Source organism: Cynara cardunculus (genome assembly GCF_001531365.2).
Source record: "Cynara cardunculus var. scolymus isolate 2C chromosome LG 10, CcrdV1, whole genome shotgun sequence".
NCBI lineage: Eukaryota > Viridiplantae > Streptophyta > Magnoliopsida > Asterales > Asteraceae > Cynara > Cynara cardunculus.
Window position 1 is genome coordinate 1,853,698 of NC_037537.1, and position 17,047 is coordinate 1,870,744.

The window sequence follows — 17,047 nt, forward strand, 5'->3', positions numbered from 1 at the left end:
GGCCGGGCCCATAACCGGTTTCGTAACCGGTTCCGGTCCAAGATTTTCTAAAAAACAATAACCGGTTCGTAACAGCCGGTCCATAACCGGTTACCACCGGTCCCGGTCGGTTACGGTCTTGAGCCGGGCTCGGTTCCGGGCCTCCGTCAGTTACGGGCCGGGCCGGTTACGTTTGGCCATCTCTAATTGGTATAGTGTTTCATAAATGTGTTTCCAAATCATGCATACCAACTGTTCGATAAAATGTGTCACATACATTGAATATGTATTTCTTGGAATCAACTGTCCGGTATAGTGTTTCATAAATGTGTTTCCAAATCATGCATACCAACTGTTCGATGAAATGGGTCACATATATTGAATATGTATTTCTTGGAATCAACTGTCCGTATACCCATTGTTGGATACTTGGATGCATGTGTTCATTTAGAGTTGTGTTTCATGAAACAATCTTTAATTTTTAAAATGCACAACTGTTTGATGAAACATGCATCCACCAAATAGTTTAAGTTGTTTCTTTAAGTGACAGATTCATGATTGTAAAATTAGTTTTTTTTTTCTTCATGAATCAGTAGTTTAAATTGTTTAATAAAACAGTATTCAATCTCACAAACGCACAGTGTTTCATGATACTTGCATCATAATGTAAAATAGAATGTTGTTTTTCCAATAAACCCGTGTTTCATAAGATATACGGTTCAAGCATGGTTCAATTTCAAATCCATGAAACACTTTAGAAACAGGATCATGAAAGCATATTCATGAACGACTCTCGGTCCTTGCCTTCGCTCTTTTCTTCATCATTAACAGATCGTTTAGAGCCACTACACAAAGCAAAACCCGCCATTGAATCCATCAAAAACTGTTCAGTTACAAAAGCATCGCTAATGTAGATTTCACCAAGCGAATCCGATGCGTCCATTCAAACTATTAGACAGTCACGGTGGCAAAAACCCTACTAACTAGAAACCAAGACTACAAAAGTGATGAAAGATAAAATATGTCAGAGTGATGAAGACGAAAAAATGAATGAATGATTTGAAGATCAAGATTGAAAACAAAACAATTAAATTGATGATAAAACATATAAAAACACAACGTAAGGTAATGTGACTTGATAGTTTACCAGTAAGCGCTTACCATAGTAAGAATCGTCGCCCTCACTTACCGGGTAAAAGTCTCAGTCCTTGTCTCACCCTTACCGGGTAAGATTTTTGATCGTTACCATATTCATACAGTAAGGTAATATGACTTGATAAACGTTTACATGGATAAACGTTTGGTAAACGGCCCCTTAGTCCATATATTTTTAGCTTAAATTGAATTATTTGAGTGGTATATTCTTGACACGTGCTTGAATTCGATATAACGCAATTTATTATCTTGACCACTGACTCCATGAAAAGATCGGCACTAAACCTTGTTGCGTGTTTAACGACAAGGGCAACAATTATCGTACCATGGTACCGACTTATTTAATTATTTATTAGTTTTTATATTATATATATATATATATATATATTGAATATTAATTAACGTAACTTTAACTTTTTTATTCGAGCATCTGAAGGCTGCAAGTTTTATTCCTTGTAAAATACCCTTAAACATGACATATGTTATCAGCAAACTCAAAATGACACTTGAAATTTGAACAAAACTGCAAGCACAAGCTATCATATATGTAACTTGAAATTGGTACAAAATCAATACCAACATGTATCAACCGAAAAAAGATGATACCAATTAAGTTTGTACCGGATACGATTGACTAGTATATGGTATAAAACTTTGCTAACTAGGTGTCGTTTACCCAATTAAGTGCTTACAAAGTCACATTACTTTGCCGGATGAATATGATAAGGACTAAGGTCTTGTTTGTTTTTTCATTTTCAGCTCTTAATTACCACTTATATCTGATTCATTCAGACGTTTTGTAATTAAGACTGTTTGTTTTTATTATTATTTTCAGAGCCTCTTATCACTTAATAAGGTCTGAATAAATAAGAGGTAAACTAATATCTTAATTCCTCTGAAACCTTTTTTTTATTATCTTCGGCTATTGCTCTTTCTCCACCAGGGACGCCACCATCATTTCATCACTCATGTGAAATGCACACCCCCACCTTCTCTCTCTAGATCTCTCTCTCTCTCTCTCTCTCTCTCTATATATATATATATATATGTGTGTGTGTGTGTGTGTGCGTGTGTATATTTTTTGTACGTATAGGTTAGCTTAGAAGATTAATATGAAACAATAAATTCTATCGACAATATATCCTCTAACAAAAGTATCGATTTTTTCACAAACAAACTCACCGGCGGCATTCCTGATAATGTCGAAAGTCTGAAAGGTATCCAAAAGGTTTTAACTGTTTCCATTTGTTAAACAATTGTTGAGATGAGTTTCGGCAATGAGAATTTTATGAAAATTAAGAGAATTTTGCAAAATGTTTCCACTTGATTTTATGAAAACAAACTATTGATTCAGATTTAAGACTTCAGACGTTTGTCAATTTACAAAAACAAACAGTCTTATAGATTCATATTTCAGACTTCAGCACTACCTCTTATTAATCAGAAGTGAAATAAGACTTCAGATTTCAGCTCATCTTAAAAAACAAATGCCACCTAAGAATCTTACTCGGTAAGAGCGAAGACAAGAATCGAGAGTCTTACCAGATAAGTGAGAGCGACGACTCTTACCATGGTTAGTGCTTACTGGGATAAATTGTTGCATACGATGCGTTTTGGTGAATAAAATCTTACCCGGTAAATAAGCGATACTGTTGAATTTTACAGGTAAGCGTTTACCGGGTAAGTGTTTAGGTAAACGACCCCTAATTGGTTTGTACACAGTATTGGATAAAAAACTTGATACCATACCAAATCTACCCCTTAAAAAATTGATTGGTTACTTTTTCTCAAAAAAATAATTATTCAAATATTAACCCAGAATAATTCATAAAATGAGGCCCAATAACGTTCAGAACTTGTACATATGGCTCAGATACTGTTGGCCCAACCAAATTCCCAATGACCCGACCCGCCCACCAACCCGACCCAACTTGCGTTCTTGTCTATCTGGAATAGGATATAAATTTGCATCAAAATCTCGCATTCGACCGTCTTCCTCCAGTAACCACACCGGCGCCACCGTATTCCTAATTGATTTCCGATGACGGCCGAAGTTGCCAACGGCGTCTTAGGGACTCCGTCCTTTAACCCTAACGGCGGTGTGAACCATCAGACCAATATGAATCAGGCGTCGAAGAAATCACGAGAAACCGACCGCCGTCGGAGGCGGCGGAAACAGAAGAAAAACAAGTCCGCAGTAGGAGAAGATACCAACACTGATGCTTCTGTTACCGGAGATGATAATGCAAAAGAGAACTCCGATCCTCAGAAGGTATTGGCTCGTTCCATTTCCGTCTTAGGGTTTGGTAACTTGTTTTCTTGTTCTAATTATTTCTATTGTTTAAAAATTTGGTCGGTTTTCTTATGCTTGGACCTGTTATGAATTCGGGTTTTAAGTTCATTATTGCGATATATTTACCACTGCATTTTGGGAATTACTAGATATCTTGATTGGTTTCCAATGACTGCACTTAGTATCAATGTGTACTAGCTGTTTGGGACTTAGAGTTTGTAAACTTGAATTAGGATTGTAGTTACTGTTTTCCAAAATCCGAATTATGCTATGCATTTATTGGATCAGTGAAATCTGGGCCAAAACAGTTGGGTGCAAAACCTTGAAGTAACTCTTGTCACAAGATGGCACTTGATAAAAATAATATGTACGTGGTTCTAGATTTTAATAATGTCTGATACATATATCCAGTCTTTTGGAAGGTATGTGAAACTCATTGAGCTCGAGCTGCTCTTTGAAGTGGTCTGAGCAAGTTTAGGTTTGAATTAAGCTTGATGGTAATATACAAACTGATATTTTGGATTTTGTAATTTGCATTCGAACAAAGAGGCAGTCAATTTATTAGCAATTTATTAGAGTCAATTTCAATAACTATGCTCTGTATATGATGGTCATGAGATAAACTTGTTTAGATTTGGCTTGGGGTTTATTTATTTCATAACATTGTATCACAAATCCCCCTTACCAAGTATACGTGCTGCTACCATGTATACACTTTTATAAATCAATATATGCATGCCTAATTTATGTGGAAACTCGTATGTTGTGTGCCGGTTGGTCTGTTTCAACCAAAGTAAATGATACATTACTCTTAATGGAATCATGAGTTGTTTGACTATGGGCATAATATCAAGGAATTAAGGAATTGTTTGCAATTACAGATTATTCAGTTGACTATGGGCATAATATCAAGGAATCAAGGACACTCCTTCGTGGGGGTTTTGTCTTGTAGTCAATGTATTAGTTTTTGGTGGTTTTCAAGTAATGGAAGGAGGTGTCATAGAAGTACTCCATGGATTAAAAATTGTTTGCAATTATAGATTAGTCAGTTGACTAATAAAATATTTTGGCAGATGGAACCTATCGTTTATCTTGCAAAAATCAAACAAGGAAATTCATCTATGTTGGGGCCTGGGGAAGTAAGAAGAGCTATATATATATATATATATATATATATATATATATATATGTTCTTTTGGCCTATGACAAAGTAAATGACATACTTTCCAAATTAGAAAAATCATTAACGCTGAAAGTCTTATTTGCTATGGAGTTGACTACGGAAAAAATATCCTTATTGTGTGTCATTAGTTGTCAGTCTTTCAAATTAATGTATATCATCTTATGTCCGTATCTGCTAAAAGCTGGTAACCGAATTTCTTGGAAGAGTATCCAAGAAATTGTCAAATGCCATTTATCTTTTGGATGGAGTGAACATGATGAATTACTTAAACTAAATGTAGATCCATTGTAGCAAATATTGATTGTATAAATCTTATTTAGGCTCATTTTCAACCTCTCTTTAAGTTTTATGAGTTTAAGCTCTGGTTTGAGCTTGTTTCAGACCTGTTTTTATTGCATTAATGGTTCTTAGATTCATATTTGCACACAGTTAATTTCGGAAGTGCTAACCAATATTATCCTGAGATTATGAACTTGGAAAGGGATTTTGGCCATCCAAATTGGAGCTTGAGCAAAAGGAGAACTCTACTTTATATGATAGCTAGGAAACAGGGGAATGGCTCCCACGCCATGAACTCTAATATTATGTACTTCCGGTTCTGTGCTTTGAAAGTACCGAGCTGTTGCTATAGGTAAGGAGGATGTGGGATGGGAAGTTCAGGTTCATAAAAGAAGGGAAGGGTTGAAAATTTATGAATTAGAAATTCACAAATTGGAATGAAAGAGATGAAAGTTAGCAAATTTAAATTTTAATCAAGGCTAAAGTAAATTCATTAGTATTATCCCTTCGTTCAACACAAGAGTGGTAGGAGGCAAAGGAACAACTAAGTTCATTTTATGACTGTTGGGCATGATGAGGATGTTCATGCACTAGACTAGATTTGTTATTGTATTTTTTAAGTTTCTATCCAATGTCTTTCGGCATTGTTTTTTTTGTGATCAAACTATGCGGATGTTTTGTTCTTTTTATTGATTTAGTACTTCTGTTTTTATTTAAGTTTTCCATCTAATCCTCACACACCCATATTACCTTATTTTTTAAGTTGTCAAATATTGTTGTCTATGTATCATGCACCAGTAAACCTGCAACATTGGGTGATTGTCTTATCTTCATAGCTTAGCTTTACTTGCATGTACAGAGGCTGATACTTCCATGATGTTTGTTACTTCATGAATAAGAGGGATGTTGGTTCTTACTTATTTGCTGTTATTCCTTTGTAAAAAACCGAACTAAACCAAATAAGCCCTGTAAATCCCATATAGAGCAGATGGTAAGATGTACGCAAACCTTACCTCTACTTCTTGACTGTTATTTTCATGATAGTAAAGTGCTTATAGAGTAGTACCTGCTTAGGATTACAAGTTGGTTGTTTAGCATAAACTTCGAGTGGTTTTTTTTTTTTTTTTGATCAACCTGGATATCCAACCCGCTATGCGAGCCGACTAATCCCAGGGCGACCACCTGCTTTGCGGATAGCCCGGAGTCATCGCATTTGAACCTCTGTGGCCACAAGGAAATTTTTATTCCTCCTTGGATTTGAACCTGGAACCTCTAGACACTTTTGATCTTTGGAGCCCAAGCTCAAACCAGTCAGGCACCACCCTTGTGGTTAACTTTGAGTGGTTCTTTGGTTAATGCTAATTTAGACGAGGCTTATATTGATATCATTTGTTCATCTGAAGTCACCTTGCATGGATGCTAAACCCTTTATTGACTTATTATTCTTGACCCTTGCTTTTTATATAAGGTTGTGGAGCAAGTTGAAGTTGAGTACATTCCAGAAAAAGCAGAACTTGATGGTTACTTAGACGATGAATTCAGAAAGGTCTTCGAGAAATTTACTTTTAAGGAAACGGCTCCCTCCGAGGTAAAAAGGGGTCCTATCTTTTGTTCACGTTTTGATATTGTAATGATTGTATTCATGTTATTTGGACCCCATCCATTGATTTTTTGATATAATTGATTCAGGAAAACGACAAGAATGAAGAGACTGCTGCCAATGCAGCATCAAACAAGAAAGCTAGTTCTGATTCAGAGGAAGAAGAACAAGATGCCCAACAAAAGGATAAAGGTGGCGTCTCTAATAAAAAGAAAAAGGTTATACATTGTGGTGTTTATTATCTTTGGTTGGATATTTTTGTCATATTTTAATTAATTCATTAGCTTGATGCTAATTTATTACCTCGGGGTACATCCTTGTCCAGCTTCAACGGCGGATGAAGATTGCTGAACTGAAGCAGATCAGTACAAGGCCAGATGTAGTTGAGGTGGGGATCAATCTAGTTTTCTATGTTTCAGCACCTTGTCTTGTTTCGTTGAGATTTTCATATCCTTTGCGTCGGCCATGGTTGTTTGCCATTTTATAAAAAATTATTGCGCAATTTAGTATTTTCTCGCCTTTAGGGTGGATACATGTTGCTTGTCAGTGAAGCACCTTCTGCATTCTGAATTGTTTTCACTTGCGAGCATTGAACTTGGAAAAACTTCTTCTCTGTGTTTGATGCTACCAAACCCGATATGATATTTTTTTAACATGTACTTCAACACTTGATAGTCCAATCATGAATAATTTGGTAATCACATCTCTTGTTGTATTCAACTATTTTTAATGCATTAGTGTGTTGCTGTTACGCATATCATTCTTGTTATCTGCTGCTTCGTACTAACATCATTGTCTAATAACTTGTTATGAGTGTCAGGTGTGGGATGCTACCTCAGCTGATCCAAAGTTGCTGGTTTTTCTCAAATCATATCGCAATACTGTTCCTGTGCCAAGGCATTGGTGTCAGAAAAGGAAATTTTTGCAGGTGTGTCACCATCTAAGAAATAATTGCTGTGGTCAGAATAAGTTGCATTGATAGGTGTATATATCTTGTTTCATATGAGAGCAAATGCTTTTACTCAATAAGGGTTTAGGGAGGTGGGTGATGAAAGATAAGTTGATGAGGTTTGTCTTATATGTATATATGTGGTTATTGCAGGGGAGCGGCTGTGACAATCTTGGAGCCTGGACATGTAGGTGTTTTGCAAAGGGAACCATTAAATGGTTTCTCTTTTAATACACGGGCTTTTGTGGGTTGGGACTTAGTCACTTGCATGATGCCATATAATGATAAATAATAATCGTCTGGGATACTTATCTTTGCATTCTAGATGTTTTAAACTCTTGTAGTGTGTGCATGCTGGATTCTGATTAATTTGCTTTGGATTTCAGATCTTTATGCACTGAGCAGTGCGCTAGCGTAGTATAGTTCTTTAACAATGTCTGAGCTGTTTTTGATTCTGAGTGTCCGGGACATTCACAAATGTTCTACTTCAGGTCTTTATTGTCTTGTTCTACTGATTCATATGGATCTCATCATATTTTGAATCGTGTGGCAGGGGAAGCGGGGTATCGAGAAGCAACCGTTTCAACTTCCTGACTTTATTGCAGCTACAGGGATTGAGAAAATTAGACAAGTAAGATCTTTCGACTCCTGCCTTGTTTAGCAAGAATGGGTTTTTTAAGTTACATATTCCTCTTCTGTTAAATGCATTTGTGTTCTCTTCCTCTCGGAGTAGAGTTTAGAGAAGTTAGTTGAACTTGTTAAAAATGTTTTGACATTTTAGCTTTGAAAGTTGGATGCTTGTTTCTTGTACTGCTGCAATAGCATCTATTCTATATCAGCAAAAGCAGCTGAAGTGGGCTATAGATACAAAGGTGCTGGCATAAATTGCATTCAGGTGAATGCAGAAACACGAATAGCATTACTCTTATCTAACACCATATTGGGAGGAAAAGAGCAGGTGGAAAGCATGAGTTGTGAAAGAAAAGAAACTAATTAAAGGAGTTTAAACTATCTTCTCCCTCCTTTTGTCAGTTCAGGAAAAGCTTTCCTGTTCATTGAACATGTTTTCTGTTTTCCTTATTGAGAGATGTTAACAAGATGTTTCTTTCTGAGAATAACTTTTTGAATTCATTGTGATGTCAAAAGTGAACTGTACAAATAGTAGAGAAGGAAAACGAAGTCGCGTTTTCTTTCCTCTTCTATGTATGTAGTGGAGAAAAGAACAAAATTTTTGGGATTGCAGATTGACTCTTGCTTTATGGAAGACGTCTTCTTGAATTGCAGGAAGATATCTTTTATTTATTTTCTGTTCTTTCATTTTCTTCTCAATCTGAGATGACGATTTTTTAAAGAACATAGGCCTTAAATTTCTCTCATCTCATTTTTGTTTCTCTCATTAAACTTGCAAACCAGGAAACAATTTTCTTCTTCATCCATTGCCTTTTCATTTTCTTGGAGAGTTCACAAGTAAGGTATAGAAGCAAATATCGTGGTGTATCCTATTCGTTGCCTTTTCAAGTATTTCCATCCATTTTAATCTCAGTCTAGCTATATCTCTCATTATGCCGCATCTTGGTAAATGCACACAGTGAGGGTAGGAATATTTCAAGAGGTTTCCCTTTTTCCTCTGATAGTGGTGTCTTCTCTATTTTCTCCCACAAATCTTTTACCTTTTGGCCTGTGGTCAGCCATCAGTAATCTACTTTAAACATTAGTATGTCCACTTCACTAGTGTGTATAAGCCATATATTGGCAGGTTAGGACGTTAGTTTTTGTATATTTGGAACCATGGATTCGGTCTTGCATTAATTTTGAGGGTGAAACCTAATATTTTTTTTTGGTTTAGTAATTTGTACTGTGGTCTCTTTTGACAGGAAATGGTTAAATACATAAAACAGTGGTTCAATGCAGAGCTTTTCACCATAATGGAGCATAAAATCTGCTCATATATGCAGCCTAGCTTTGCAAGCAGAAAGGCTTTGTTCATAGTTCTAATATATAGATCAACTTTATTACTGCCTCAGGCAAATACACTACTTTCTACCAAAAATATAAGGATAAGCTGTAAGGATTCTTGTAAGCAAGGCAACTGAAGATAGATCATTGTTTCTTTCATCTGATGAACAGATTTTTGTATTTAAACATGTTCCTAACTGGAATTTATGTACTAACCATCCACGATGTATGATTGAAGAAAGTAGTAATAATATGTTTAGCTTTTTGMTTTTACTTTSAAATYGAGTTATGACATACTTTACAGRTSAGTTGAACCKTCTTCTTGCATMTGTTTTCAGGCTTACATTGAAAAGGAGGACAATAAGAAGCTTAAACAGAAGCAGCGTGAGAGGATGCAACCAAAAATGGGAAAGATGGATATTGATTATCAGGTTTGGTCACTTAAACTTATTGGAACTAAAAGTATTAGTTACTTGATCCTCTCTTTTTTATCCTTGGGCAAAGATGATTTTGGTATGCAAAATTTGCTGTTCTGTCCATGGGGTTAACTGTTATGACCATTTATGGTACAGGTACTTCATGATGCATTTTTCAAATACCAGACCAAGCCAAAGTTGACGTCACATGGTGACCTATATCATGAAGGAAAAGAGTTTGAGGTAATATGCCACTACCTTTTATTTTGAATAATCTGTGAACATGAGAAAATTAAAACTAAAAGATGATGCCAAGTGACTGAGTACTTGCTATGCAACATTCAACTATGCAGAAGAAAACACAATGGCTTGTCCTGATGTCTATTCTTTTTGCTTGCTTTATCATTGGGGTGTGGCTAGAAATTTTAATCCACTATGCTGTAGTTCATGAAAAGGTTGTATGTCATATGGCGTGACGCCCATAAATCTTTTTGCCGGAAATTGTATCATGTCGTAGGTGCTTGTTCTGTTTTGTAGTAATACCGTAACAATATCTCAGATTTTAGTACATCAATAATCATCACTGTTGGCTATGTTGGCTAAAGTAGGTATTAATAAATAGACCAACTCATGGTGACAGAGGATCAGATATTTAGGAGATCACATGCAAATGTAGTAGGATCATGGACCATTTTTGTTTCAAAGGTATATACATGAAGTTGGATGGTAATTAGATATGATGCACACTACAACCATGCTTATCAAGTTAAGCTCCAACTCAGATGAGTATTTTGTGGACCAAGTAGCATTCACTCTTGGACATCTAAAGAAACAGCATTGCTAGAGCTGTCTGGTCATAGGATTGAACCTGGTCTGAGTTCAGGTTTTGCAAATAGTAGTTTCTAGTGTGTACCAGAACATATATTGTTCTATGCTGTTAATAGCGGTGCAATAGCGCTGAAGTAGCGTTTCGCGGCCCTGGAAGAGATTGCAGTGGTTAAATAGCGGTCCTAAATAGCGGTGCCGAGAGGAACAAAAATCCTCTTGTGGCCACGGAGGTTCAAATGCGGTGACTCCGGGCTACCTGCAAAGCAGGTGGTTGCCTTGGGATTAGTCGGCTCGCATAGCGGGTTGGATATCCAGGTTAATAAAAAAAAACAGCATAGATTGTTGTTTTATGAAGCATATGTTTTTTTCAATCATATGAATTAAGAAATAATAGTTGAAGCCAGTACTGGTTGTACCTCTTCTAACCTTTACTTCTAGGTGTTTGTGGAATTCTATGAAAATGTTCCCTTTTTGGCACTTCAAGTGTTTACTTGGTTATACAGGTGAAGCTTAGAGAGATGAAGCCTGGAACCTTGTCACATGAATTAAAAGAAGCTTTAGGCATGCCAGACGGTGCCCCTCCCCCATGGCTTATTAACATGCAGGTAAGCTGCATGCACTTTGTGCTTTTTGTTTGTTCTTTATTTGCTGTACTTCAATCGTCTGCTGTACTTGTGGGCTTTTTTGGAAAGATATCCTTTATTCATTCATGCTCGTAGATTTAAAGGGTCATCACTGTATTTGATTCTTCCAAAGGATGATGAATTTCTTGGCATTTAAGTGTGAATATTATGTGCTGGTTCATTCTGCATTGATTTTTAGTTTTTATTTTTCTTCGGCATTTAATATTCACCTCTGTTAATCTATGGCTTTTCTCTTTAAATGTTTAATTCATTTATGCTTCTAGAATTAGCATGCATCCTTGTCTTGAGATCTTTCAGAAGGATAGTGAATTTGTTTGCTTCATGTGTCAAGTGTGTGGTTTTTTTATTCTGATTAATGGTAACCTTAATTTGCAGAGATACGGTCCTCCACCTTCTTATCCACATTTAAAAATTCCGGGTCTTAATGCTCCTATTCCACCTGGCGCTAGCTTTGGTTATCATCCTGGAGGTTGGGGCAAACCACCTGTTGATGAGGTAGGTAACTCAGTTTGGTAAGAGTGTTTTATCTTCATGATTTGTGCTAGCTTCTGAACTCATTTTTTACTTCTTTGTTGATGAAGTTCGGGCGTCCTGTCTACGGGGATGTTTTTGGACAACAAGAAGAGTTACCTAACTATGAGGTACTCACATTTTGATCTTTTTGTTGGAAAGTTGGGTTCCCACCTTCATTATGCCTGTATTGAAGCTTATTTCTGAAAGTACTATCACAATTTTATATAAATGTAATTCAGGTATTTAGAAGTTATAGTATTCTGTATTGAAGATCATTATCAAAATATAATTCAGGTATCTAGAAGTTATAGTTATAGATATAACGGAAACAACTGCTCTACTCTCCTGGGTGAAGGTTAGGTGTGCGTACATCCCACCCGTCCCAGACCCCACCTCCGTTTGGAACTTACTGGGCCTGTTTGATTTAGTTTATAATGTTATAAATGTCAGTTCTAAATATAGGTATTAAATTGTCCCTCTTGATATTGCAGTTTTGGATGGCTGCCTTTTTCAAATCTTGTTTCAGATAACTAACATTTGATTAGAATACTGAATCTCATGAGCAGAACTATTTCTGACAATGTATTACATGGGTTTTACTTCACATGATCTCATTATTCTCTCAAACTATACCTCAGGAAGAGCCAGTTGATAAGACCAAGCACTGGGGTGATTTAGAGGAAGAGGAGGAGGAGGAGGAGGAGGAAGAGGAAGTGGAAGAGCAATACGAAGAAGAGGACTTGGAGGATGGCATTCAATCAGTTGACAGCCTATCAAGGTATTGTACTTTACTTCTATCGTCCATAAATACCTCTCCAAAAGGGTCCAAGTAAATATAAAATAGGAAGTGCAAATTTGACTCGTCATCCACTCATTCCTTTGATAGTTGACAAACTTCACAACAATGACATTCACAAGCACAACATAGACCTACAAGTTCTAGTTATATTAGCTACTTGTTGGCATGCTTGTTATTCTTGAGATTTGGAAGCATGATATGTTTTGTTGTACAAAATTCCTTACTTCTTTTCCACTCCTCACTGTCCTCAGTACCCCCACTGGTGTTGAGACTCCAGATGTTATTGACCTTCGCAAGCAGCAGAGGAAAGAACCTGAAAAACCTTTGTACCAGGTGAGTGTTTCAGTTTTCAGGGTTCTCATCGTTGCTATATTATAAAATATTAGAATGCATTTAGTAAAACTTTTAGAAACAACTTATTAAGCATTATTAAAACATGATCTTTTAAAATTCTAATTTACAACTTATTACTGTATACATACGTTTTCTTAAAGCTTCGTGTTTGAACTCCAAAAAACTAAACTGATAAACACGTTCAAACACATGTAGTGTCGAGAGTCATACTATTTTGATGGAATTTGCCATAATTTTTTTTATAATGAGGAAGTACATCCATTTTTTGTTCTTGTTCAAAATAAAATTTTATATCCCCTTGAATTGCATGGGCACACAGCTAGTTATACACAAATACTGTGGTTTCAAACTGAAATCAACCTGCTCTTTAATTTTATTGCGTTGGTACAGGTGCTGGAAGAAAAAGAAGAGAAGATAGCTCCAGGAACATTGCTTGGAACAACACATACGTATGCACTTTACTTCTATGCCCAGAAATTTTTTCTTATCTGTTTTTCTTTTTACGCTAATTTTTGCATTAAACATCATTTCTTTCTGCTCGTAGCTATGTGATAGGTGGTGCCCCTCAGGACAAGCCATCTGGTAAAAGGGTAAGTGGACTTAAATTTCCCTTTCCATGGTCTTTTTGGGAAATGCTTTGCTTTTTAATTTCTCGTATTAGATTGTGAGGGCAGATCAAGGAAAGATGAATTATTGAATATGTTGACACGGCAAAATCTGTGGATCATTACAAATTTAGCTTCTTGAGCATTATTCCATAACAGTACTTATCTCCAGACTGCATAGGGTTTGATATGGTAGTAAAAAGCTGGATCTTGTAGAAAGTTGGTATATGACGATAGAGGTAGATATTTGGATGAAACAAAATATGTTAAATCTAAAATTGTTGTTCTTGCATCCTTTGTTATGAGATCTAGGGGTAGCTCAACTGTTAAGACATTTGAGTTTGCTGTCTGGTGGTCGCCAGTTTGAGTTTCCCGTCTGTTGGTTGCCAGTTTGAGTTCTCTCAGGGCCACTGGAGCTTCAGGGCCCCATGGAATTAGTCTCCGTGTGTGTAAGCTGACCCAAGACATCCATGGTTATTCAGAAGATCTAGGGTTTACACCCTGTGGCTATCATCTGGTAGCATGGACTGTCTGTGTAGAGTGGCTGTGCTTTCAAATTGCATTTTGTTCTCATGTCAGTTCTGTACTTGTGTTTGGTAATTCGGGTGTTGATGATTTTGGTAATTTTTTTGACAGGTTGATTTGCTTAGAGGTCAAAAAACAGATAAGGTTGACGTTTCGTTACAGCCCGAGGAGTTGGAGCTCATGGACAATGTCTTGCCTGCCAAGTGAGTATCGCTCCCCTCTTCCATATATTACATAGACACATCAATCTAGCATAAGACCAGAATCATTATGTATGTTTTTCTTGTGGTTGTCAGGTACGAGGAAGCCCGAGAGGAAGAAAAGCTTCGTAGTCAAAGGGAGGACTTCAGTGACATGGTTGCAGAGGTGCGTAATCCCTTGTATAATTTTTTCCGAGTCCATATCTGCTAGACTTGTATCATTTATCTCGATATATGTTGGAACATTCTTTTTCTCCACAAAGGGATATTTTAGAACGAGATTCAACGGGGTCCACATCTTCATATGGTATTACGTATTAGACCCAAAGTCTTTTAACACTTTAGAGATGCACAAATAGCCCGATCCCGATCAGGTCAACTTCTTTTTGAAGGCCCGGTTGGAGTCTGACCCAGAAAAGTCTATAACTGGGACCTCTTTCAACCATGAAGCTCCCCCTTGGTCTGAAAACCCCCAGGCCTTTTCATTGCTTACAAGGCCCGGGCCCAGTGTTTAGGGCCGAAAGAGCCCGAGCCTTGTGCATCCATACACGACACTGTGGAGCTCTGTTGGAGCCAGACATGTCTTATTTGATTCAGACGTATTCTTATTTGTTCGGGAATTGTGTGATCGTAAATACTTTTGCAGAACGAAAAGAAGAGAAAGCGGAAAATGCAAGAAAAGGACAGCAAGTCGAAGAAAAAGGATTTCAAGTTTTAAGTAGCATCATATGTTGGAATGTTGTAGTATAAGAAACATGGAACTTTTATGTAACATTTGTTTGATAATGCTCACTTTTAACGAAGGTGGATTAGATTGTTGATTTTGATGCCTATTTTTGCAGAAATGGTTGCATGTGCCTTTAAATACTATTCATCTTCACCACATAAACCAAACAAACCAATGAATCCCAATTGAAATAATAGTAAAATGTATGTGGGTATGTTCAGAACAGAACTGATCCAGTCGTCCATTGAATATTGAATTTTGCCAAACGATCCGATCCGATTAACATTGGGTAACGGATCCAATCCAATTCAATGGATGATTGGATCGATGCGGTTCCATCCATTGGATATCCAACGGATGATCCAGTGTGTTAATGTCTAAACTTTGACCCTTATTTCTTTCTTCGTGTTATATTGAAAAGGAGAGCAAAGCCCGTTTTTTCCTCCTTATATTGATGGATCAAGGACTCCAATAATGATACAAATTGATTAATCATTTTTAATATATGTTAAAACCAACACAGAGGAAGTTAAAAATTCAAAGGCTCACATAAAATAAGATTTTCGATTTAAGCAATTTGAAAATAAATTTCTTGGATGATAGTTGGATGAACAACTTGATGGTCATCGGATGATTAATTGGATGTTGATCGATTCGGTTCGGTTTTAGACTGCATCCGAGAACCGACCGTTCCAAATTGGATGTTGAAATTTTCAATCTGATCCGATGCAATTATGGTCGGTCGGTTCTAATTAAATCAGTTGGTTCCAATTGGAGGGGTTAATTTTATAAATACAGTATAATGAAAAAATTAACTGCTGGTGGAGGTTCGACAGTCCAAAAGCAAGGAGCAAATGTATATAGTAACCTAGGTTTTTTGGGTTTCTTTCGTTTCGTCTTTTTGAAAAAATGGGTAGGAATGAATTTTTATTCCATTGCAGATGAAATACGTAAAGGGTGGAATCTATAGAATTTTTCTTTGAGCGAGTGAAGTTTTTCCATCAATCGAGCCCAATGGTGATGGTAACCATCGAACCTTGGAATTGCTGGAACGACAAAGACCCTTGCACTGCTGCTATCTCCCATCGGAATTTCTTACTCTTAACCCTTTTGTTCGAAATCAGATCCCTTGTGAGAAGGCTCTGATACCAATTGTTGAAGTTGTTCTCAACAGTCCTCTCCTTCTCCGACTTCCTCTGGTTTCTCCGGCCAACATCATCTCCGCCCTCCTCCCCTCTCTCGGAGCACTACCATATCCAACCAGTTGAATATACGCAAATCCAAAACGAGAAATAGATCTAAATCTTGAATCGACATCTTCAACTTTCTAGCAATCTATTTTTAGATCTGTAAAAACACGGTTACAGGTGATGAAGAACTCATTTTCCACAATGATTCACACAACTTGTACACCTCGTCTTCCATAAAAAATCACATAGGTTCAATTATTTTTGGTCAAATCTATACGATCAGCTACGAAAATCCTCGAAAACCAGATGAAAACTACGATGGATTGGGGTGTTTTATGGATTTAACACTACGGTGGATGTAACCCTTCGAAAACGGTGTATATTTTCTGGATTTAACGAGTGTGTTTTTTGGATTTATTTTTCTGGATCGTTGCAGGGGGTTGACAGAAGGGAAGATGCAACAGGTCAAATGAGGAGGAAATGGTCAGGATAAGGTGGGAGCTCGTCTGAATCGGGTTATTTTGATGGTGAAAAGCTAGAAAAAACAAGTGAAATAAAATAAAACCGAGGGATTTTTCGTGAGATAAATGGTTTTTCGTGAGACCCGTAAAGTTAATTTATGTTCATTGATTAACTTTATAAACTAATGATCTAATGGTTTAAAGTTGCATGGTGACAATTTTGTGATTATGAATGTTCAGATTGTAGATCTAATACAAGGGTTGAGAATTGGTCTTACGAAAAACCCTTAGCCTCACATGATCTCAAGTTTATATATCTATATCTATGTATGTATATATATATATATATATATATATATATATATATATATATATATATATATATATATAT

General features: G+C 36.6%; 1 protein-coding gene across 1 annotated transcript; it reads left to right on the forward strand.

The window, feature by feature from the left end:
* Positions 1-3,124: 3,124 nt before the first annotated feature.
* On the forward strand, positions 3,125-15,143 carry LOC112519004 (splicing factor 3B subunit 2-like). Its single transcript, XM_025126870.1, has 18 exons — positions 3,125-3,406; positions 6,358-6,477; positions 6,579-6,707; positions 6,815-6,877; positions 7,310-7,417; positions 7,992-8,069; positions 9,733-9,825; positions 9,967-10,053; positions 11,142-11,243; positions 11,658-11,777; positions 11,864-11,923; positions 12,434-12,573; positions 12,846-12,927; positions 13,339-13,397; positions 13,493-13,538; positions 14,190-14,281; positions 14,375-14,444; positions 14,925-15,143. The coding sequence occupies exons 1-18, from the start codon at positions 3,176-3,178 to the stop codon at positions 14,994-14,996; spliced, it is 1,752 nt and encodes a 583-aa protein (XP_024982638.1). The 5' UTR covers positions 3,125-3,175; the 3' UTR covers positions 14,997-15,143.
* The last annotated feature ends 1,904 nt before the right edge of the window (positions 15,144-17,047 follow it).